This window comes from Monomorium pharaonis, chromosome 8 (assembly GCF_013373865.1).
Source record: "Monomorium pharaonis isolate MP-MQ-018 chromosome 8, ASM1337386v2, whole genome shotgun sequence".
In the NCBI taxonomy this organism is placed as follows: Eukaryota; Metazoa; Arthropoda; class Insecta; order Hymenoptera; family Formicidae; genus Monomorium; species Monomorium pharaonis.
Window position 1 is genome coordinate 6,383,413 of NC_050474.1, and position 17,934 is coordinate 6,401,346.

Consider the following 17,934-nt stretch of genomic DNA (forward strand, 5'->3'; position numbering starts at 1 on the left):
ATTACGCACGATCTACTTGCATCATTCCACTAATCGAAACGTTAATCCCGTAGAAACAAAAGTGCAGTCGAATTCCATTTGTTTCAAATTTCTCCATTGTTGCATTTTTCCCTTATTTATAATTATTTATAGACGCATAACATGTTTTACACACAAAATTGTATAAACACTTTATTTTACTGTTCTTCAATTTAGATTTAAACGCTTTCCAACAAATAGCAGCAATGACGAATCGTTAAATTTTATGATGGACAGTTTCATTCTTTTTCAACGTAGAGATAACGACGCATTCCACCGAAAGTGACGTCTTGCAGAGTCAGGATTTTTCCGTCACTTTCAACACCGTTAAACCAGTGAAAATTGAAAGAAAAAAAAAATCCCTGCTTCGGGAACAGAAATTCGAAATAAATCCTCCGCGTCCTAAATTACAAGATAAATCGCGTGACGGATCGTGCTTTTCCGAATTTTACAAATACATATTGATTTGTAATACAAGAAATGGGTATCTAAATATAAGGCACTGATCACGTTCTACACAGAATAATTGTACATTATCAGAATATTCTACACAAATATGTTATACACAAAAAAATTGTACGTGGAAAAACTGTGCACAAGAATTACTCTTGAATTAAAAACTGCACACGGATATATTGTGCGTAGAAAAACTGTTAATGGTCATATTCGTATGCGGTTTTTAATTCAAGGATAATTCTTGTGCACAGTTTTCCCACGTACAATTTTTTGTGTAGAATATTCTGATCGTGTATAATTATTTTCTGTAGAATATGATCAGTGCCAAATATAAGAAAATAAATTAGAATGTAAGAGCCTTATCTATTTTTTGAAACATAATTACGATTAAGATCAAGAAAAATTTGTGTGTAACGTGCAGAAACCACACCTATTTGTCTGACTATCGGCATCGGGAATTCGCTCGTAAAGAGCACGCGATTTCCGGATCACGTTACGAGCATTGAAAAGGTTATTCACGATTATACGTCTCTGCTGTTTCACAGAATGATCTCCATTATCTCTTTTTGTTCAATAATTATTCCCTTTAATAACGAGAGTCGCTATGGAAACGGCTTTTATTACCTCTATACCCGTGGTCCTTTACAGTGCGTTTCATTGTGCGTTGCAAGAGGCGGAAGACAAAGGGTATTTTCAGAGCGCCCTGAAAATTTCATTATGCAGTTAAAGTTCTTTGGAGAGGACGCCCTTATTTGCGCGGGAGAGTGTACAAAATCAGCGATAAGAACCAGCTCACTTGTGAAACAAGTGTCCCACGGGTACGTCACGTTTTTTTCCCGTAATGAATTGCGATTACCGCCCGGACCTTTTTGCGCGGTCATGCCGGCGCGCGGACCCCAACACATTGACCCCAATTTTAAAATGCATAATATTCACGACACTAGTCAAGATGTATAAATGCGCGACGCGCGGACAGCCGTGCTGGGAAAGTCGGAGAGTGCCGATAAAAATGCCCCTTTATCGCGCCTAGTCGCATATACCAGAGGAACAATGGTAATATAAATCTCCATTCATCGGGGGACCAACCAAAGACTCGTTTAGACGCTCGGTATCCGCGCGAGCGGATCCAGGTGTCCTAAATTCGACTCGTCGCCGGGGAGACCGAACGGAGTTCGGCTGAGAGTCTCTCACGTGAAAAAGAAGAAGAAGAAAAAAAACGTTCAATCGCGAGTGAACCGTCATCGAATCATCGCGGAGCGAGAGCCTCTCATCGTGGAAGCGAAAACAGAAAGAGTCGCCGAGAGATTCCCGTGGCATACATTGTCGCCACGTGAAGGAGTATAGGCGATTGTGCAAGCTGAGAGAGTATATTCCTTCCCGGGCACGCATACACGCGCGCGCGCGCGCGTGTACACACGGTCTCGCAGGAGAGTCACGCGTGTGCTCACGGACCATGCACGGTGATCGGTGGAGCTCGGTGGAGGGAGGTGCGCAGCGGCTCAGCGGCTCAGTCGACCGCCACCCTTCGCGACCGACGGTTCGTCGTCCGCTAGCGCGTCGGAGAGAGAAACGAGTAGGAGGGGAGCTCTGACCTGGCCGTGCACTCCGGGGTGTTTATCCTCTGCTCCAGCTTTGAGAGAGAGAAAGAGAGAAAGAGACCAATACGTTTTCATTCAGTGAGATTTCGCGGTGCGCGCGTCCCGGTGCTTCGCGGTGCGTGCGGTCATACACGAATCGCCGAGGGTGGGCCGAGGGGGTGCGTACCTCCCTGCGTAGTGGACCACCTACTTCCTCTTTCCTTGACCCCAAGAATGCTTATTGTGTGTCACTGCTGAGTTTGAGGAGTCGCCTCTTCTCCCCCAGAGGCAGAATTCAAGCGGTTCACGTTAACTCGCAACCGTAAGTATTTTAATGTTTTTTTTTTAAAATAAAATAACAAAACTTCTTTCAGTCACTTTAGTAATCGCGATACATTCTAATCAAACTTCGCTCGTGTGATTTTAATTTTTTTTCCCCGACGACACAAATACGGCGTTTTCGTAAAAACAAATAACAGTTTTCATAAACGAAACAAAAGAAATCAGGGATTTTCATATTGCACTGACGTGCAATGCGTCTGCTGCATATTTTGAAGCTATGCTGTCGTACGAAGACGTAAAGTGAAAGAAAAATTGTAATTTGCGATTCTGGATTTGGCCGAGAGAATACTGGAAAACGTTGAAAACCGACTATTATTATTTTATCGCTAAGAGCTGCAATTGTTATCAGAGATATTTTTCCGGTGGAGGGATTATCTTTTATTTGCCATTGTTCTGACGTTTTCTCATTAACACGGATTATTGACACGTGAGGTAGTGTGATTTAAAATAAATTTGCCGAAGAATTACGCCACGTGATAATTAAACGTACTAATAAACCGTTCAATTATAACGTGAAAGAGAATATGAACACATGTGGTCGAATATATAATAAATATTTTGATTTATAGCAAAAATTAATGAACGCTTTAATCGGCACACAATTCCATTGTTAGCATACATTATTGCAATATCACATGCGGAAGCCACAGACATATTTTACACGCAAAAATATATCAATAAACATATTGGTAATTAATCTAAAAATAATAGTGGTATACACCTTTTCCTCTCCCTTTTTATTTATATTTTATGTACAATAACTTTGTTAATGATTAATATTTTAAACTAAACATTTTGCACCAATATGTTATTCAATCGATTCTACACTTAAAGTAACGAAATATAATTATTACTTAGAATGTTATTTATAAAAATGTAATGACACTGTATGATAACTCGAGACTTAAAAAGAATGAGAAAAAATGTATAATTAAATTATTATTCTAAAATATACAATGAAACAATTTTGAAAATAAAATCAAAAATAAAAACTTATAACAAATCTCAGCTATTATAAATATTGAGGTAGCAGTATTGCATAATAACGAGCTACTAAAGAAATTATTTCATAATTAATCAACTTAATAATGGAGATATTATAAGTGACAGATATAATCTACAAAGGCGATAATACTACGTCCTTTTTATCTATAAATAACATTACTGATTTATTCATTTAATAATAAAAGATAAGGCACGTTTGTAAAATTTTTACATAATTTTTCATGTAAATAATCGAAAGGAAGATATTAATTTCATGTGCAAATTCAACGTTCTTTTAATCGCGTATTATTTTATCCATTGTTTGCAGTAAGGCTGAGAGCACGGAGGAAACGACACGTCGCGTGTCACCGCGAACGGAAGAAACGAGTTTCGAAAATGAGAGCGCGCAATCGTTTCCGCGAGACTCTCAATCGTGGTTAAGCTCCGAGTGCCTTGGATTTAAAGAAGGAAAACCTGCGCGTGTCTGTCTATGGATTACGTATAGAACATCCGTTAGCGGTAGAAAAAGAAATCCGATGACATTGATCGAGCTCTCACCGTCCGTGGAACGGGTGCAAAAGCAATTCGCGTAGAGACGTTTCAGTTGTGACGTCATACGTAGGATCGGATCTTTTATCTTTTCACCGCTCCTTTCTCGCGTTTGTATAAATTATGGTAATTCCTTCCATATCTGACACTCTTGTGTCTTCGTATGTCAATAGAACTGCGTTGAATCTTTAAAGATATGGATATTCGCACAGAAAAATATTAATTTCACCAAAAAGAGATTACAAAAGTTACTCTTTTTCTTTTAATATTTATCTTTAATAAAGAATATTTTCTTAATAATTGTTTAAAAATATATTTGTCAAATTTGAGAAAAAACATATACACTCAAAATAAGAATTTATCCTTTTTTTTAAATATTAAAATTTTATTGATAAAATATCAAAATAATAAAAAAATGGAATTTTTTAAAAATTAAAGTATATTATTAGAATTTAGAATATATTTTGAATAAATTTGATGCTAAAGATAAACGTTTAATGCTTATGATAAATATATGATTTTATTAGATATTTTAAATAAACGATGTTTACTTAATTTAAGTAAATTAAAATATGTATTTTTATGTTTGTACATATAGAAAAATTTTAAGTAAATAACGAGCATATTTTAAGACTATTATCAAGAAAATTCTTTCTGAAGATAACCGTCACTTAAAAGAAGAAAAGTGAAGTTTGAACGATCGCTTTTTCTAGCGCGAGAAATGATATTTTTCTAACGCGTAGCGCGATTATTCGAGCGTAGCTCGATCCTCCTTCCCGGGAAACCGCGAATTTCATTTATTTCTCCCTTTCTCCAAATTCGCGAGCACATGCCTACGGGTATTTTGTCAGAAGAGATCACTTGTATAGATCTCGGCCTTGTGTAAAAATCGACCACAAAAGATCTCTTGCAAATTTCAAGACAATTATTCAATAAAAAGAATCAAAATAGAAAATTAGGGATTCTAAAATTTTTTGAAACAACGTATGTCTTGCGGCTCCATTGTGCCTCCTCCAAACTATTTCTAGTCGCTTACGGAGCATCGCGGAATCGAAGGTATCCGGTCGGTCGAGCTCGTTAGAGACGCGAAATCATGCATTTCGCGCCCGCGCGCGTACTTTCCACTAACGAGGATAACGAAGCGTGCGTTAACGGGGAACTAACGACCGTCATTCGCGCGCCCGTGAAGACACGATTGCACACAGGTGCACGCGGGGATACGCGGCTTCTTTCATCCCCCGCGCCCACGAAACCGTCGTTAACCCGGGGAAACTTGGCGCGAGATCGAGGATCGGTCCCCGTTAAAATGAGGGTAATTGCTCGACGGGGATGACCGCGCTTCTCGCGATACGCCCTTATCTCGGAAACTTCACGTACGTTTCAAGATGAAAACGGGACTGACGCGTGTGTTTTAAATTATTAAATACGAAGCCGAGCGAATGAGTTTTACGCGTCTGGGATCCAAGACCCGTCTACACCAGTGTAGCTTAACTTTAAACTCGGTAAGGGGATGAAAAAAGTTAAGGGCGCGCTGGTAACAATGAGTTTGATAATTATAATCAAGCTTGGAAATAATTTTAATTAAATGTTCGATTGATATAACGGAGAGAATTTTCTCTTAAAAATTATTCCGAGATAACGTAAACCTCGAAGAATTTTACTATACTTTTAACAAGATTTACTAAAATTTTAATAAATTTCACTATATTTCTAACAAAATTTACTAAAACTTTGCCAAATTTTATTAAAATTTGAGTAAATTTTGTTAAAAGTATAGTGAAATTTTTCAAGGTTTACGTTGTCTCACAATTACCACGACTTTAAGAGTAATTTTAATAACAAAGAGTAAACGGAAGTCTAAATTTTGCATTGTATCGCGCAACCGTCTCTACATTTCATTTCGTGATGCATTTCCTCAAACGCGATCGGAAGTTCTCCCTAAACTTTTCAACCGCGATCACATAACTCGGATCGTCATCATTAACGCGAAACGCGCGTACGCCGCAGAGGGTACGAGCGGTTTCCCATGGAACGTTGAACCCACGGAGTCAATATCGTTACACCTCGGCGACTAGGAAGTGCAATTCTTTCGCGTTGCACAGACGACCGAGTACAAATGTGGACACGGCCGCGCTACGTGCGAAGCAACCCGCGGCCCGCGCACGGAACCGGATTTGGTTTCTCGCTAACGCCTTTCGCGATCGACGTGCCCGTCGTGCTTTCTTTCCGCCGTTGTTCCTTCATCACCCGACCACTTTCGTGGCGCGCGTTATGTGTGCGAGAAAACGGATATCCTGCGGACGGTCCAGAGACGCGTGTGAAATATCGCGGCCGCGAACGCAGGAGGAAAGTTTTTCCGTGGAAAGCGTATTTCCGCGTGATCGCAATGCAGATCGGATTTGTTCCTCCTCCTTTCCTTTCCTCTTTCCTTTTTGCTCGATGCCTTCCCCCATTTTCACGGATGCACGTACAGGCGTGAACGTGGCGAGACTTTAATTTCGCATGAGTTATATTGAAATAAATTTATTATGGCGAAAAAACGTACGTAATTTTTACATCCTCGTATAGACACTTGCTTTGACGATTGCCTTCCAAACCTGATTACTCGCCATTTCTCCGCTGCTCCTAATTTCAATTTCAACGCGAACGGACGGGACACTGAAACGACTTGTTTGCCCGTAAAAAATTCGCCGCGACGCGCTTTTCGCGGACGTTCCGCGCGCGATTCTACGATTAAAAAAAAAAAAAAAAAAGAATGACGCGCGTGTAACGAACACACGGTGATCGCGTGCCGCAGCCGCAGAGAGGTTCATTAATTGCACCTCTCTGTTTCAATTTCGCGAGAGATCGTGCGGCCGCGCGCTCTTTGCGCGTCGACCGTCGTATAATAAATCTTACAGCCGCGGCTGTTTCGCCGCATGAACGACCGAGCGCATTTCGCAACTCGTGCCACAATTAAATCGTACCGGAGGAAATTCGCTAGCCGCGAACAAATATCCGCCGAATGTCGGTCGAGTCAGGTCGGAAAGGTATGAAGGGAAAAGCAAAACGGGAAGCCGGTAGGATAGAAAGAGAGAGAGATTGCGTATCCTGAATCGTTAGGCCAATCCAACGCAATTACTATGGTATGAGAGAGAAACCGCGCGAGTCCGCATTTCCCTGCTGCTTGCAGGTAAGGCGCACGCAAGAAATCGCCGGGTGGAAGCGGGCGGCAGGGCGGTGGCAACGGTTGAGGAATAGAAAAAACAGAGGAGCAGAATGTGGCAATATAACAATAACAATTAAAGTCTTAAACAGATATATCTCATTTTATATACTAGTAGTATTTTCGAAACAATTTTTTATACAGATAATTTATCATTTCACAAATAAGATGTTTTAAAATAAACTTATATTCTAACGTGTTATATATATTTGCACAAAAAAAAAACAGGTTTGCAAGAATAAATCAAATCGGAACTATTGGCACGGCAAAATTAATTTAATTAAGATCTTTACGGTCGGCGAAGGTTTTGTCGGAAGTTATTGCCAAAAACAAACTTATTTTTTTGTGCCGTTCTTTTCAAATCAGACCAAGTTACATTACGTAATATATTTAATAAAATTCCTTTAATATTTTTTGCTTAACATTCAGTGTAATAATTAATATGGATTAAAATAATTTAGAATTAAAACATATTTGCTAATTAAACAGAATTAAATATTTTAATAATATTATTTGAATATTACATTAACAGCTCATTAAGAAGATTGTGATGTAACAAGCTGCATTAAATTAAATTCAAGATTAAATCATAAAGAAAATTTATAAAAATTATGGAATTGACCAGAACAGAGCAAGTAATCCTGAAGTTATTATTGTGATAATTGACACCATATTTTTGGCGGAAGCATTGCATAGATCATCATGGCATTCATGACAACTGCTGAACTTGAAGATTGGCTCTTCAGATGTACAGAAATCTTTAATAGCGCATGTACGTAAATCGGTAATTATCTCTGCAAGAAGATGTTGTAATTTTAATTTACAATATATATATATATATATATATATATATATACATATAAGTAGAATGTTAAAGCATTTTTGAGCGCTTCATAAAATGTCTTCGACATACAAGAGTAGTATATGTAAGTTTCTGCAAGAGATTTAAACAGAAAAGTAGAAAAAACTCAAATATGCCAAAAAATTCAAATAAACTGTTTTATCTCAATAATAGTTATTAAAAAAAAAAATGAACTAACTAAAGCCAACATTTTAATAAATACAACATTACTCTTATAAATTATTTTGAACGTAGGATCCACAATGTGTTGTAAAAGTCATAAATTTTCTTATTTTAAACACGTACTATTTGTAAATTTAACACATCTATCCATAGAGACGTCACACAATATCGATACATATGATCCATCTAGCAACGAACCATAACATTTCAATGCCTTGCCTTAAAAAAGTAGATAAAACAATGAACTAATAAAAATATTTGTGTAAATATCTATATATTAAAATTATCCAAATTAATGTACGTTACATTAATTAATTAATAAAGAGAGAGAGAGAGAGAGAGAGAGAGAGAGAGAGAGAGAGAGAGAGAGAGAGAAAAGCAAGTTTTTGATTATACAATTGTTACGAATTTAATAATTTAATAATTTATTGTCTTTAATAATATTAATGTATAATAATCTATAGCAATTATTATCTATATTCTCCCAATTATTTTTGTTACATTAAAAATTACTGAAAATCTAAAGTTTTAAGAATATTTATATTAAAATATAGTTATATTGCTGTATAGTACTAAAATGGCAGTACAGTGTAGCAAAGTTATAAAGTAACTTTTTTAAAATTTTTGCTATTATTATTTATAAAACCATTAACGATTAAAGAAATTGTCAAAAATTTACATCACTTACTTGAATGTAATGTAGAGAGTATGACTACCAAAATTATGGTAACGGCGAAAAGATTTTGCCTTTGCATTGTTCTTGTGCCTTGGTTGACGTCTAATGGAGAACTATCACAGTATGGAGAACTATCACAGCTCGAATATGTTCGCAGTTATTATCGATTTTCCTTGTAGATAAACACGTAAAAATTTTCTAATCATTGTGATAAATTGTGGATGATTAGATATAAAATTATCTAAAATAATATTTTTGTTACGAACGCTTCCACAATCAAGTTGCAAAAGGTAAATTTTTTTATTAGAATACAGATTTTAATTACAACACATACGGATTTTCAATCGGTGTATAAATAACATATAATGACTTTAATATACGTTAAATATGAAAAATGCATCCGTTTATTTTATTTTTAACATTTTATAGAAAATGTAAGAAAAAGTTCTTACAAAATATAATATTCTAAGTATCTAAATGTAATTTAAAAATGCATCAGTTTATTTTATGTCTAACATTTTATAAAAAATTTTCTATAAAATTTTTTATAATTTTATAGAAGATTTCCTTTCCTCCGTGACATGGACATTACGTAATATATTAAATAAAATTCCTTTAATATTTTTTTGCTTAACATCCAGTGTAATAATTAATATGAATTAAAATAATTTAGAATTAAAACACACTTGCTAGTTAAACAGAATTAAATATTTTAATAACATTATTTGTGCATTACATTAACAGCTCATTAAGAAGATTGTAATATAACAAGCTGCATTAAATTAAATTTAAGATTAAATCATAAATAAAATTTATAAAAATTATTGAATTGACCAGAACAGAGCAAATAATCTTGAAGTTATTATTGTGATAGCTGACACCATATTTTAGGCATTGCATAGATCAGTATTGCATTCATAACAACTGATGAATTTGTAGATTGGCTCTTGAGATGTACAGAATTCTTTAATAGCGCATCCACGTAAATCGGTATATAGCTCTGCAAAAAGATGTTGTAATTTTAATATTTATATATACATATAAATAGAACGTTAAAGCATTTTTGAGCGCTTCATAAAATGTCTTAGACATACAAGAGTAGTATATGTGAGTTTTTGCAAGAGATTTAAACAGAAAAGTAGAAAAAACTCAAATATTGAATGAAATTCAAATAAACTGTTTTATCACAATAATAGCATAGTCCTGTGAGGTACAGTTTCAAGAATGAGTGGGGGGTGATTCTTGTAGATTTTTTGCGCTGAAAACGAATCTGACTATAAAATTGCTCCAGCACGTCAGGTTTTTTTGAAATTTTAACCTAAATGGTCAAAAAATGGCTATTTTAATCATTTTTATGAATTTCTTTTAGAGAACCAAATTTTTTTTTAATTTTCCACAATTGCATCGCATAGTATTACTACTTAGCTTTAAAATCCAGTTTCCTTAATTATTCTACGATTTTTAAAAATAAAAATATACAATATTGAATTCAAGACTTTTAGTCATAGAAAGTCACTCGTTTTACCGCGCCAAACTTACTTTTTGACAAGTTCTTTATTATTCCGCCTACACAGGGATTCTTGAGGTCGCCAATTAATTACATATGCGATGCAATTGTGAAAAAATTTGGTTCTCTAAAAGAAATTCATAAAAATGGTTAAAATAACCATTTTTTGACCATTTAAGCTAAAATTTCAAAAAAACCTGACGTGCTGGAGCAATTTCACATTCAGATCCGTTTTCAGCGCAAAAAAATCTACAAGAATCACCCCCACCCATTCTTAAAACTGAGAAAAGTGTAATTTCGCAGGACTGTGTAGTTATTTCAAAAAATAGAACTAACTAAAGCCAACGTTTTAATAGATACAACATTACTCTTATAAATTATTTGGAACGTAGGATCCACAATGTGTGGTAAAAGTCATAAATTTTCTTATTTTGAACACTTACTATTTGTAAATTTAATACATGATCCATCCAGAGGGTATTCACACAATATCGGTACATATGATCCGTCTGACAACGAACCATAACATTTCAATGCCTTGCCTTAAAAAAGTAGATAAAACAATAAACTAATAAAAATATTTGTGTAAATATCTATATATTAAAATTAACATTACATTAATTAATTAATAAAGAGAGAGAGAGAGAGAGAGAGAGAGAGAGAGAGAGAAAGAAGAAAAAGCAAGTTTTTAATTATACAATTGTTACGAAATTAATAATTTTATAATTTATTGTTTTCAATAATATCAATGTATAATAATCTATAACAATTATTATCTATATTCTCCTAATTATTTTTATTAGATTAAAAACTATTGAAATTCTAAAATGTTAGGAATTATATTAAAATATAGTTATATAGCTGTATAGTACCAAAATGGCAGTACAGTGTAGCAAAGTTATAAATTAACTTTTTCAAAATTTGTGCTATTATTATTTGTAAAACCATTAACGATTAAAGAAGTTGTCAAAAATTTACATCACTTACTTGAATGCAATGTAGAGAGTATGACTACCAAAAATATGGTAACGGCGAAAAGATTTTGCTTTTGCATTGTTCTTGTGCCTTGGTTGACGTCTAATGGAGAACTATCACAGTATGCTTAAATATGTTCGCAGTTATTATTGATTTTCCTTGTAGATAAACACGTAAAAATTTTCTAATCATTGTGATAAATTGTGGATGATTAGATATAAAATTATCTAAAATAATATTTTTGTTATGAACGCTTCCACAATCAAGTTGCAAAAGGTAAATTTTTTTATTAAAATACAGATTTTAAATGCAACACATACGGATTTTCATTCGGTGTATAAATAACATATAATGACTTTAATATACGTTAAATATGAAAAATGCATCCGTTTATTTTATTTTTAACATTTTATAGAAAATGTAAGAAAAAGTTCTTACAAAATATAATATTCTAAGTATCTAAATGTAATTTAAAAATGCATCAGTTTATTTTATGTCTAACGTTTTATAAAAAACTTTCTATAAAATTTTCTATAATTTTATACAAGATTTCCTTTCCTCCGTGACACGGACTCAGCGCGCGTTCGTTTTTGTTGTTCCCGCCGCTACGTTTATTTTCTGACCGCGTCGCGTGAACAAGAGTGCCGGGCGCTGACAGAACTACGTTGTAGAAAAAAAAAAAAAAAAAAAAAAAAAAAGAGAGAAAAGCGCCGAAATCGCCGCGCGAGTTCTGCACCGCACATTTCATTTGCAAACAAAAACTCGCGGGACGCTCAGGGATTTACCATTTTTTCTTCTTTTTCATCGGGATTTCTCCCCGGCACGGGCGCATCTGTTATCGGAGAGCCACCGATAACTATCCCGAGAGTACGAATTTATTGCGGCGCTCGATCGTAACGTAATCGAATCGCCGCCGGTCTCCGTTGCGGCTTTCGCATATTTGCCATGCGCTCGCGAGATCCTGCGTGAGAGCCGGGAGCATAAGTCATGACGACACGGCTAGCTGGGGCCGTCGAAGCGTGCGCGATCGATCGAGGCTCGGGGCCGATACGCGCCGCGGTGCCGTGAAAAACCGCCGACTGCGAAAAGGAAGCAAAAGACGGGCGGGACAAAGCGAGCGATGCGCGAAATCGCGTGTCGCGTCGCGCGGATAAGCCGGCTCCTGTCGGCACACATGGAAAATTAGATCACCGTGTCACTCACACGTACACACACACACACACACACACACACACATTTACGCGTCCGAAAATCGCAATTCCCAATGTTGGGAATCGCGTTTCGAGACGCGATTCTGCGATTGCTCCATCCAGCCGCTGAATCGCGAGCTATAGAGAGAAAAATCGAGACGGAAAGTTGACGTGAAGGAATGCGGAAACGCGGTATCCAAATAAATTGAATTTTTTTACCGATATATTTTATTTGACAATTATTGCTTCTTTTTAATCTCAGGAAATATTCTATTTTTATTTCAATATTATAATAGTCATCTATAAAAAAAGAAAAGCGTAACATGATTGGTTTGATAATAAGTGTTAAACACTTTTTAATTCTCGTTATTATCCATTCGGCACTATTTCTCTCAGTGTCCATTCGTTTCTAAAGAGATCTGCATAATCGAGTTTCCCATTGTGAAAAAAAGAAAAATTAATATCCTTGCAAACAGGATTACCGTTCGCCCGTCGACGTATCATCGTCACCTCCGTTTGTCGTCGTTGCGAACGGATTACTGGTCCAGATCGCTCCATGAAATATGGATGACATCGAATAAACCTCCGTAACGTAACAGTTTCCCGCCGTCGTCGCGATGACTAGACGAATCGAGAAGTAATCGCAGCATGATCGAGCTCTATCATTATGGGTGCCTTTGACGTTCGCCTCGGCGCTCTATTACGCTACTCCCGGGGCGCGCGTACGCGCGGGAAGCGGAATATTGTGCGCCGGCTTCCATCGTTACTTGTAGCGGTAACTTCGTTCGTTAATACGTTATCGCGGTAATATTAATTAACGGTAACTTCGTTCATTAATCATAATAGCTTCGCCGCCCCGCGAAGGTGGAGGCAGCTGCGGCGCGCGAGCTTGCAGGATTTTTTTTCCCTCTCCTCCTACGCGGTTAATTTACTTTGTACGCGGGATCAAATGCAATACCGGTGTATTGTGAGGCGGGACAAATAACTTTGTACAATAATCGATGGTTTTCGCGCTGCGCGCGGCATCGAAACGAAGTTAATTTCACGCTCGGCTCTGCGACGTGCGCGGAAAATTGTTTCCTGCACGCGTAGAAATTCCATTTTAATGTTAATTGCCAATGTGCACAGTTGGAACACACACACACACACACACACACACACACAGTTGGTGCAGGACGGCAAACATAGGCGTGGCCGGCGCACACGTTTATCGAGACATTAAGAAATCGTCATGTGACACGTGCGTTGACGCGACGAGCAAACGAGGAGGGAAGGCCACCTCCCTGACACCACGTGTCGTCCTGTGCTAACATTAGCGTAATTTATTACACCTGTGACGTCGCGCGCTGAGCAATGGCTGCTACGATTCAGCCCGGCGTCGATAAGATAACGCGAACTCGGGCGGGCAAAACTCGAGGCCCCCGCGTCACGAAATTAGAGGATTAGTTCCCGCGAGAAGGGAGGACGCCGTCGTCGTCGTTGTCGTCGTCGTCGTTGTCGTCGTCGTCGTCGTGACCAATTATCTCGGCTCGACGCGCTCTACGGTTGCCGCAACTTTTTCTCACTCCCGTCCCAGGTGCATCAAGTGCGACTTAAGAGGCCTTGACGCAACGCGCGCGCCGATGGCGCATTTGCATTTTGTGTAATCTGAAATTAGCGGCTGTACTTTGGAACTCGGAGCCGCAAGTCGATGGACAAGAACGCGCTTCCTTCGTGCATTGCCTTTTCTTTCGGTTTTATCTAATGGCCGGAACGAGGCCGCGGGGATAAATTCAGAAATTCGAGCAAAGTCAGCGAGTATAATTGCAAATAACGTGCAAGTGTTTTTCTCTTTTTTCAAGTGCTCTTCTCCTCGCGTCACGAGGATCTCTTTGGCAATAACTTATTTACTTGCGTAACTTTTCTTCAGAAAACTGCGCTTTAAAAATGAGCTTTATCTATACGGCAGATCAAATGTTCTAAAACGCTTGCGATTTTTTTGCAACTTCACGAAAAAATTGTGAAAAAGAATTGTAGAGGAGTTTAAAAAAAAAATGGAACTCTCGAACTAGGTTTTAATTTTGTTTTAACGACTTTTTGTTTAATTTGCATAAAATTAAAAATTGATATTTTTTTCAATATTTTTTATTTTACTTTGAAGTTAAAAAATATTATCCAACAAAATTTAATATAAAAGCATATTACATAAAAATAAGCTTTTTAATATTCTTTTCAAAAAAATTAATATAAAGTTTTTTTGCAACATCAAATTTTTTGTATAAGAACTCATTCATAAAATGTTTTTTAACTTCGGAACTAAAGATTTTACGAAAAGGAAAGAGAAAAGGTTTTGTCATATAATTTAAGACTTTTTTTATGTTTTTATACTTTTCACAAAATGCGAGAAAATCGCAAGCATTTCCAAGTTTTGACATATCAAATGTGTGTATTAATCTTCTACTTTTTCTTATTTTTACATTTAATCTTCTTAAACTAGACTTGTGTTTTGCCTCGATTTAACTTTTCTGCGAAAGTATATGAATTTATGTGTAAATGTTTCCGTAGTAGCGAGCTCCGTCCAAATGACCGTGGGGATCAGTCATCCCTACGGAAGCAATTGCCACTTGACGTGCGACGCAAGAAGACTCTCTCGTCTATCTAGCAAAAAATATTGTCTCGTAACTCCGACCGTAATTACGACGGAGCACTATTACGGCCATTTGCAATTTCGATTACGGCAAAACAGGAAATATATGGTGCCGGAAATAATAATTTAGTTTATTCTCAGTCTTGCGCTTCGTATGTAACAAGCTCTTTTTTTCAGACGTTGCGTCACAAAACGAGAGAAAAATTAATAAAGAAGGAAAAACATAAGAGAGAAAAAAAAAATTCGAATCAATGGGGTAGCTCGGTTCGCCGAGTTTTATCGATGGACACGTATTTTCTTCTTCGCGTTGCGACACGTCATTTCTTGTCGTAAATTCGAGGTATTGATGACAGATGTAAGCTCGGCGGACCCGCGCGATGGTAACCGGTGTCGATATACCCGACGTATATTTCACTGGCGGAAAACGATACCGCCATAGAGCCTCAAATACACGGAGCCGCGAGATAGCGGGCTAACGTTCGAGCTGACGATGACGTAAAGTAAAACGTTTCCCTTCTAACGTTTCGCGCCCGATATCGACACTGTCGGCCAGGTTTCGTTGATCGAGTTCACTTCGCTCTTTCTCGCATTCTTCTTCTCTGAAATAACTTTAGCGCGTTTCCGGTTTCCTTGATTCTTTTCCGTGCGTTGCGGCCGACTCTTTCAAATCTACGATAAAACAAAAAATCGACGCGCGTTTTCGATTCCCGATTGCAGTGTTGGGTAAAACCGATCGATTAATTACGACTAAAAGTATAGTTTTTGGTTGTAGTAAACAATGGAAACCTTTTAGATTTTAAACATTAAATTAAAGTTTTAATGAATCACTTAAAGCACGTGTTAACAAATTGTATGTAATTGTTTCAAATTATTTCAATTATTACCACTTTGTCCGACACTATTCACTGTTGCTCTATTAGCGACTGTGCGCTCGGTAAGTTTGCCACTCAGTGCTCGCAAGTGCTTCGAACTTGGTGAACGCTTATGAGGATAGGATAAATTTCTGTTTCGGTGCGTCGTAATACTTCAATTATATTTGTAGTCTAGCGTCGATTAATATAATAAACAAAGCAAATATCTCTTCCACATGGCAAACACATGCGACGTGCTTTCCCCCGGGAACGCCAGGTCCGAGGGGGCTACGCCCAATTAAACGGGAATCTCTGTTTATACGGTAATGAGTAACGCTTTTCTAGTTAGGTGCGATAGTTTATGAGAACGGTAGCCTCAATATTTCTCGAGAATGCTCTCGATACGGTATCAGCAGCTTGCATACGGTATCCCCCAATATCGATCGAGATGGCTCTCGATACGATAGCGGTAACTTGCAAGAACGGTAACTTCCCAATACGCTAAATTGTTGGGCGCCAGGCGCGACTTCTCGCGCCACACAATAATCAACGATAATACGGTAACTAACTAGAAAGCGTTACAAGTGCCGGTAGCTCGTTTACTCGAGACAGTAGAGTGGCGTGGTTCTTAGTGAGGCGGAAAGCGTGGAGAAGTCGGATCGAGGTAGGTCGTATAAAGATTCGGTACTCACTTATTAAACAATAAAAGAACATTTTATATTTCTTTTCTGAGTGAAAACGGTAACAATGCTGCAAGGAGCTTACTCAATGCGTCTGCACACGATTAATTCATGGATATTACTGTGATAGAGACAGAAACGAATTATAGACACAAAAATGTGGAAAAGACAGAATTGATAATACGCGGCGGGAGGCCGACGAGGCTCTCCGCTCGAACAATGGCAAAATTAATAATGGCGGAAACAAGTCGCGGTAACAACGATTCTAATCCTAGGACTGTCGGCTCCGGCGTAGTCCGAGAGGGACGTACTCGCGGTATCAATCAGTCGGGGCCGGTCGGTCCGAGCCCTCGTGCGGCCACAAAACTCTACTCTTTACTTCGAGTTACCTTACACAACAATATCACTAACGGTATCGGATTCGAATAACCGAAGTCACCAGTCGAAACGGTATCCGATATCCGGTCCCGCACGAGGGTTGACCGCCTTTTTCCGAACCTTACTTAATCGATGGCTGCCGAGTGCTGGCCTTACAATAATGAACGGAGTCCTGGTCCCTGAGGTCTTCGGTAACTGTCGCGGTATCTGGGGCTCGTCCTCTGCCAAGTACACGCAGTCACGGCTTGCCGAACAGTGAGGAGCCCCGGTCCCGCGCCGACCGGCTCGAGCCGCCGCGCCGCCTCGCCTCTCCAACTGCGAGCTACCGCACAAGCTTTTTCGTAAGAGCCACCGCACAAGCTTTTTCGTAACACGTTACGTTACGTTAAGTGCTCCATTAACCTAAGTTCGTACTTAAAATTAAACTTACATCAACGCACAAAGAAACTTTTAACGTAAGTTCTTAAGTTCTTACGTTAAGGATTTCTTTGTGCGTTGATTTGAGTTAAATTTTAAGTACAACTTAGGTTCGTATGGAGTACTTAACGTAACGTAACGCGTTATGGAAGAGTTTGTGCGGTGGCCCTGCCTCGTCGTCCGCGCGTGATGACTTCCGCCGTTGCGAGTGCTATTGCTCTGCCATTTTCGGTCGGCCCGGCTGGCCATGCCGTGGCCGTACCGATCTGCGTGGCGGGCGGTTGACAGTTTGACGGTCGCTCCCCCGGTCTGCAGCCCGGTGGCGCGATTCCTCTCAGGAATCCCTCATGTTGCCACGCGGTAAATTTCAGCCACGGTATCCTTACGGCGACGGTATCCTTGCGGCTCAGGGCGGTAACAATCAGCCGGGCTCGTCGCACGGCTCGGCGGGGAAACTCTTTGCGGGGCACCTCGCCTAC

At 38.3% G+C, this 17,934-nt stretch overlaps 3 protein-coding genes across 5 annotated transcripts in view; 1 reads left to right on the forward strand and 2 right to left on the reverse strand.

Moving 5' to 3' along the window:
* LOC118647184 (farnesyl pyrophosphate synthase-like) overlaps positions 1–17,430 on the reverse strand; it is a 43,699-nt gene extending 26,269 nt beyond the window's left edge. Inside the window, exon 1 of one of the 3 annotated variants that reach the window (XM_036291552.1) lies at positions 17,195–17,430. The gene's annotated coding sequence lies outside the window, so the exon portion shown is untranslated. Of the gene's footprint in view, positions 1–17,158 lie in introns of all 3 variants that reach the window. The other 2 variants (XM_036291553.1, XM_036291554.1) reach the window with 2 other exon arrangements.
* LOC105834199 overlaps positions 1,969–17,934 on the forward strand; it is a 62,576-nt gene continuing 46,610 nt past the window's right edge. Inside the window, exon 1 of the mRNA XM_036291556.1 lies at positions 1,969–2,373. The gene's annotated coding sequence lies outside the window, so the exon portion shown is untranslated. The remainder of the gene's footprint in view (positions 2,374–17,934) is intronic.
* LOC118647185 lies at positions 7,214–9,231 on the reverse strand. Its single transcript, XM_036291558.1, has 3 exons — positions 8,844–9,231; positions 8,279–8,374; positions 7,214–7,925 (listed from the first exon to the last, which is right to left on the reverse strand). Exons 1-3 carry the CDS (start codon positions 8,908–8,910, stop codon positions 7,741–7,743), a joined length of 348 nt encoding a protein of 115 aa, XP_036147451.1. The 5' UTR covers positions 8,911–9,231; the 3' UTR covers positions 7,214–7,740.

Excerpts from the sequence above, each read along its gene's own strand:
- LOC118647185 (XM_036291558.1), bottom strand. The coding sequence starts at position 8,910 with ATGCAAAGGCAAAATCTTTTCGCCGTTACCATAATTTTGGTAGTCATA. Across the intron at positions 8,375-8,843 it reads ACTCTCTACATTACATTCAA|GCAAGGCATTGAAATGTTAT; the intron begins GTAAGTGATGTA and ends TACTTTTTTAAG. Across the intron at positions 7,926-8,278 it reads ATGTGTTAAATTTACAAATA|AGATAATTACCGATTTACGT; the intron begins GTACGTGTTTAA and ends ATCTTCTTGCAG.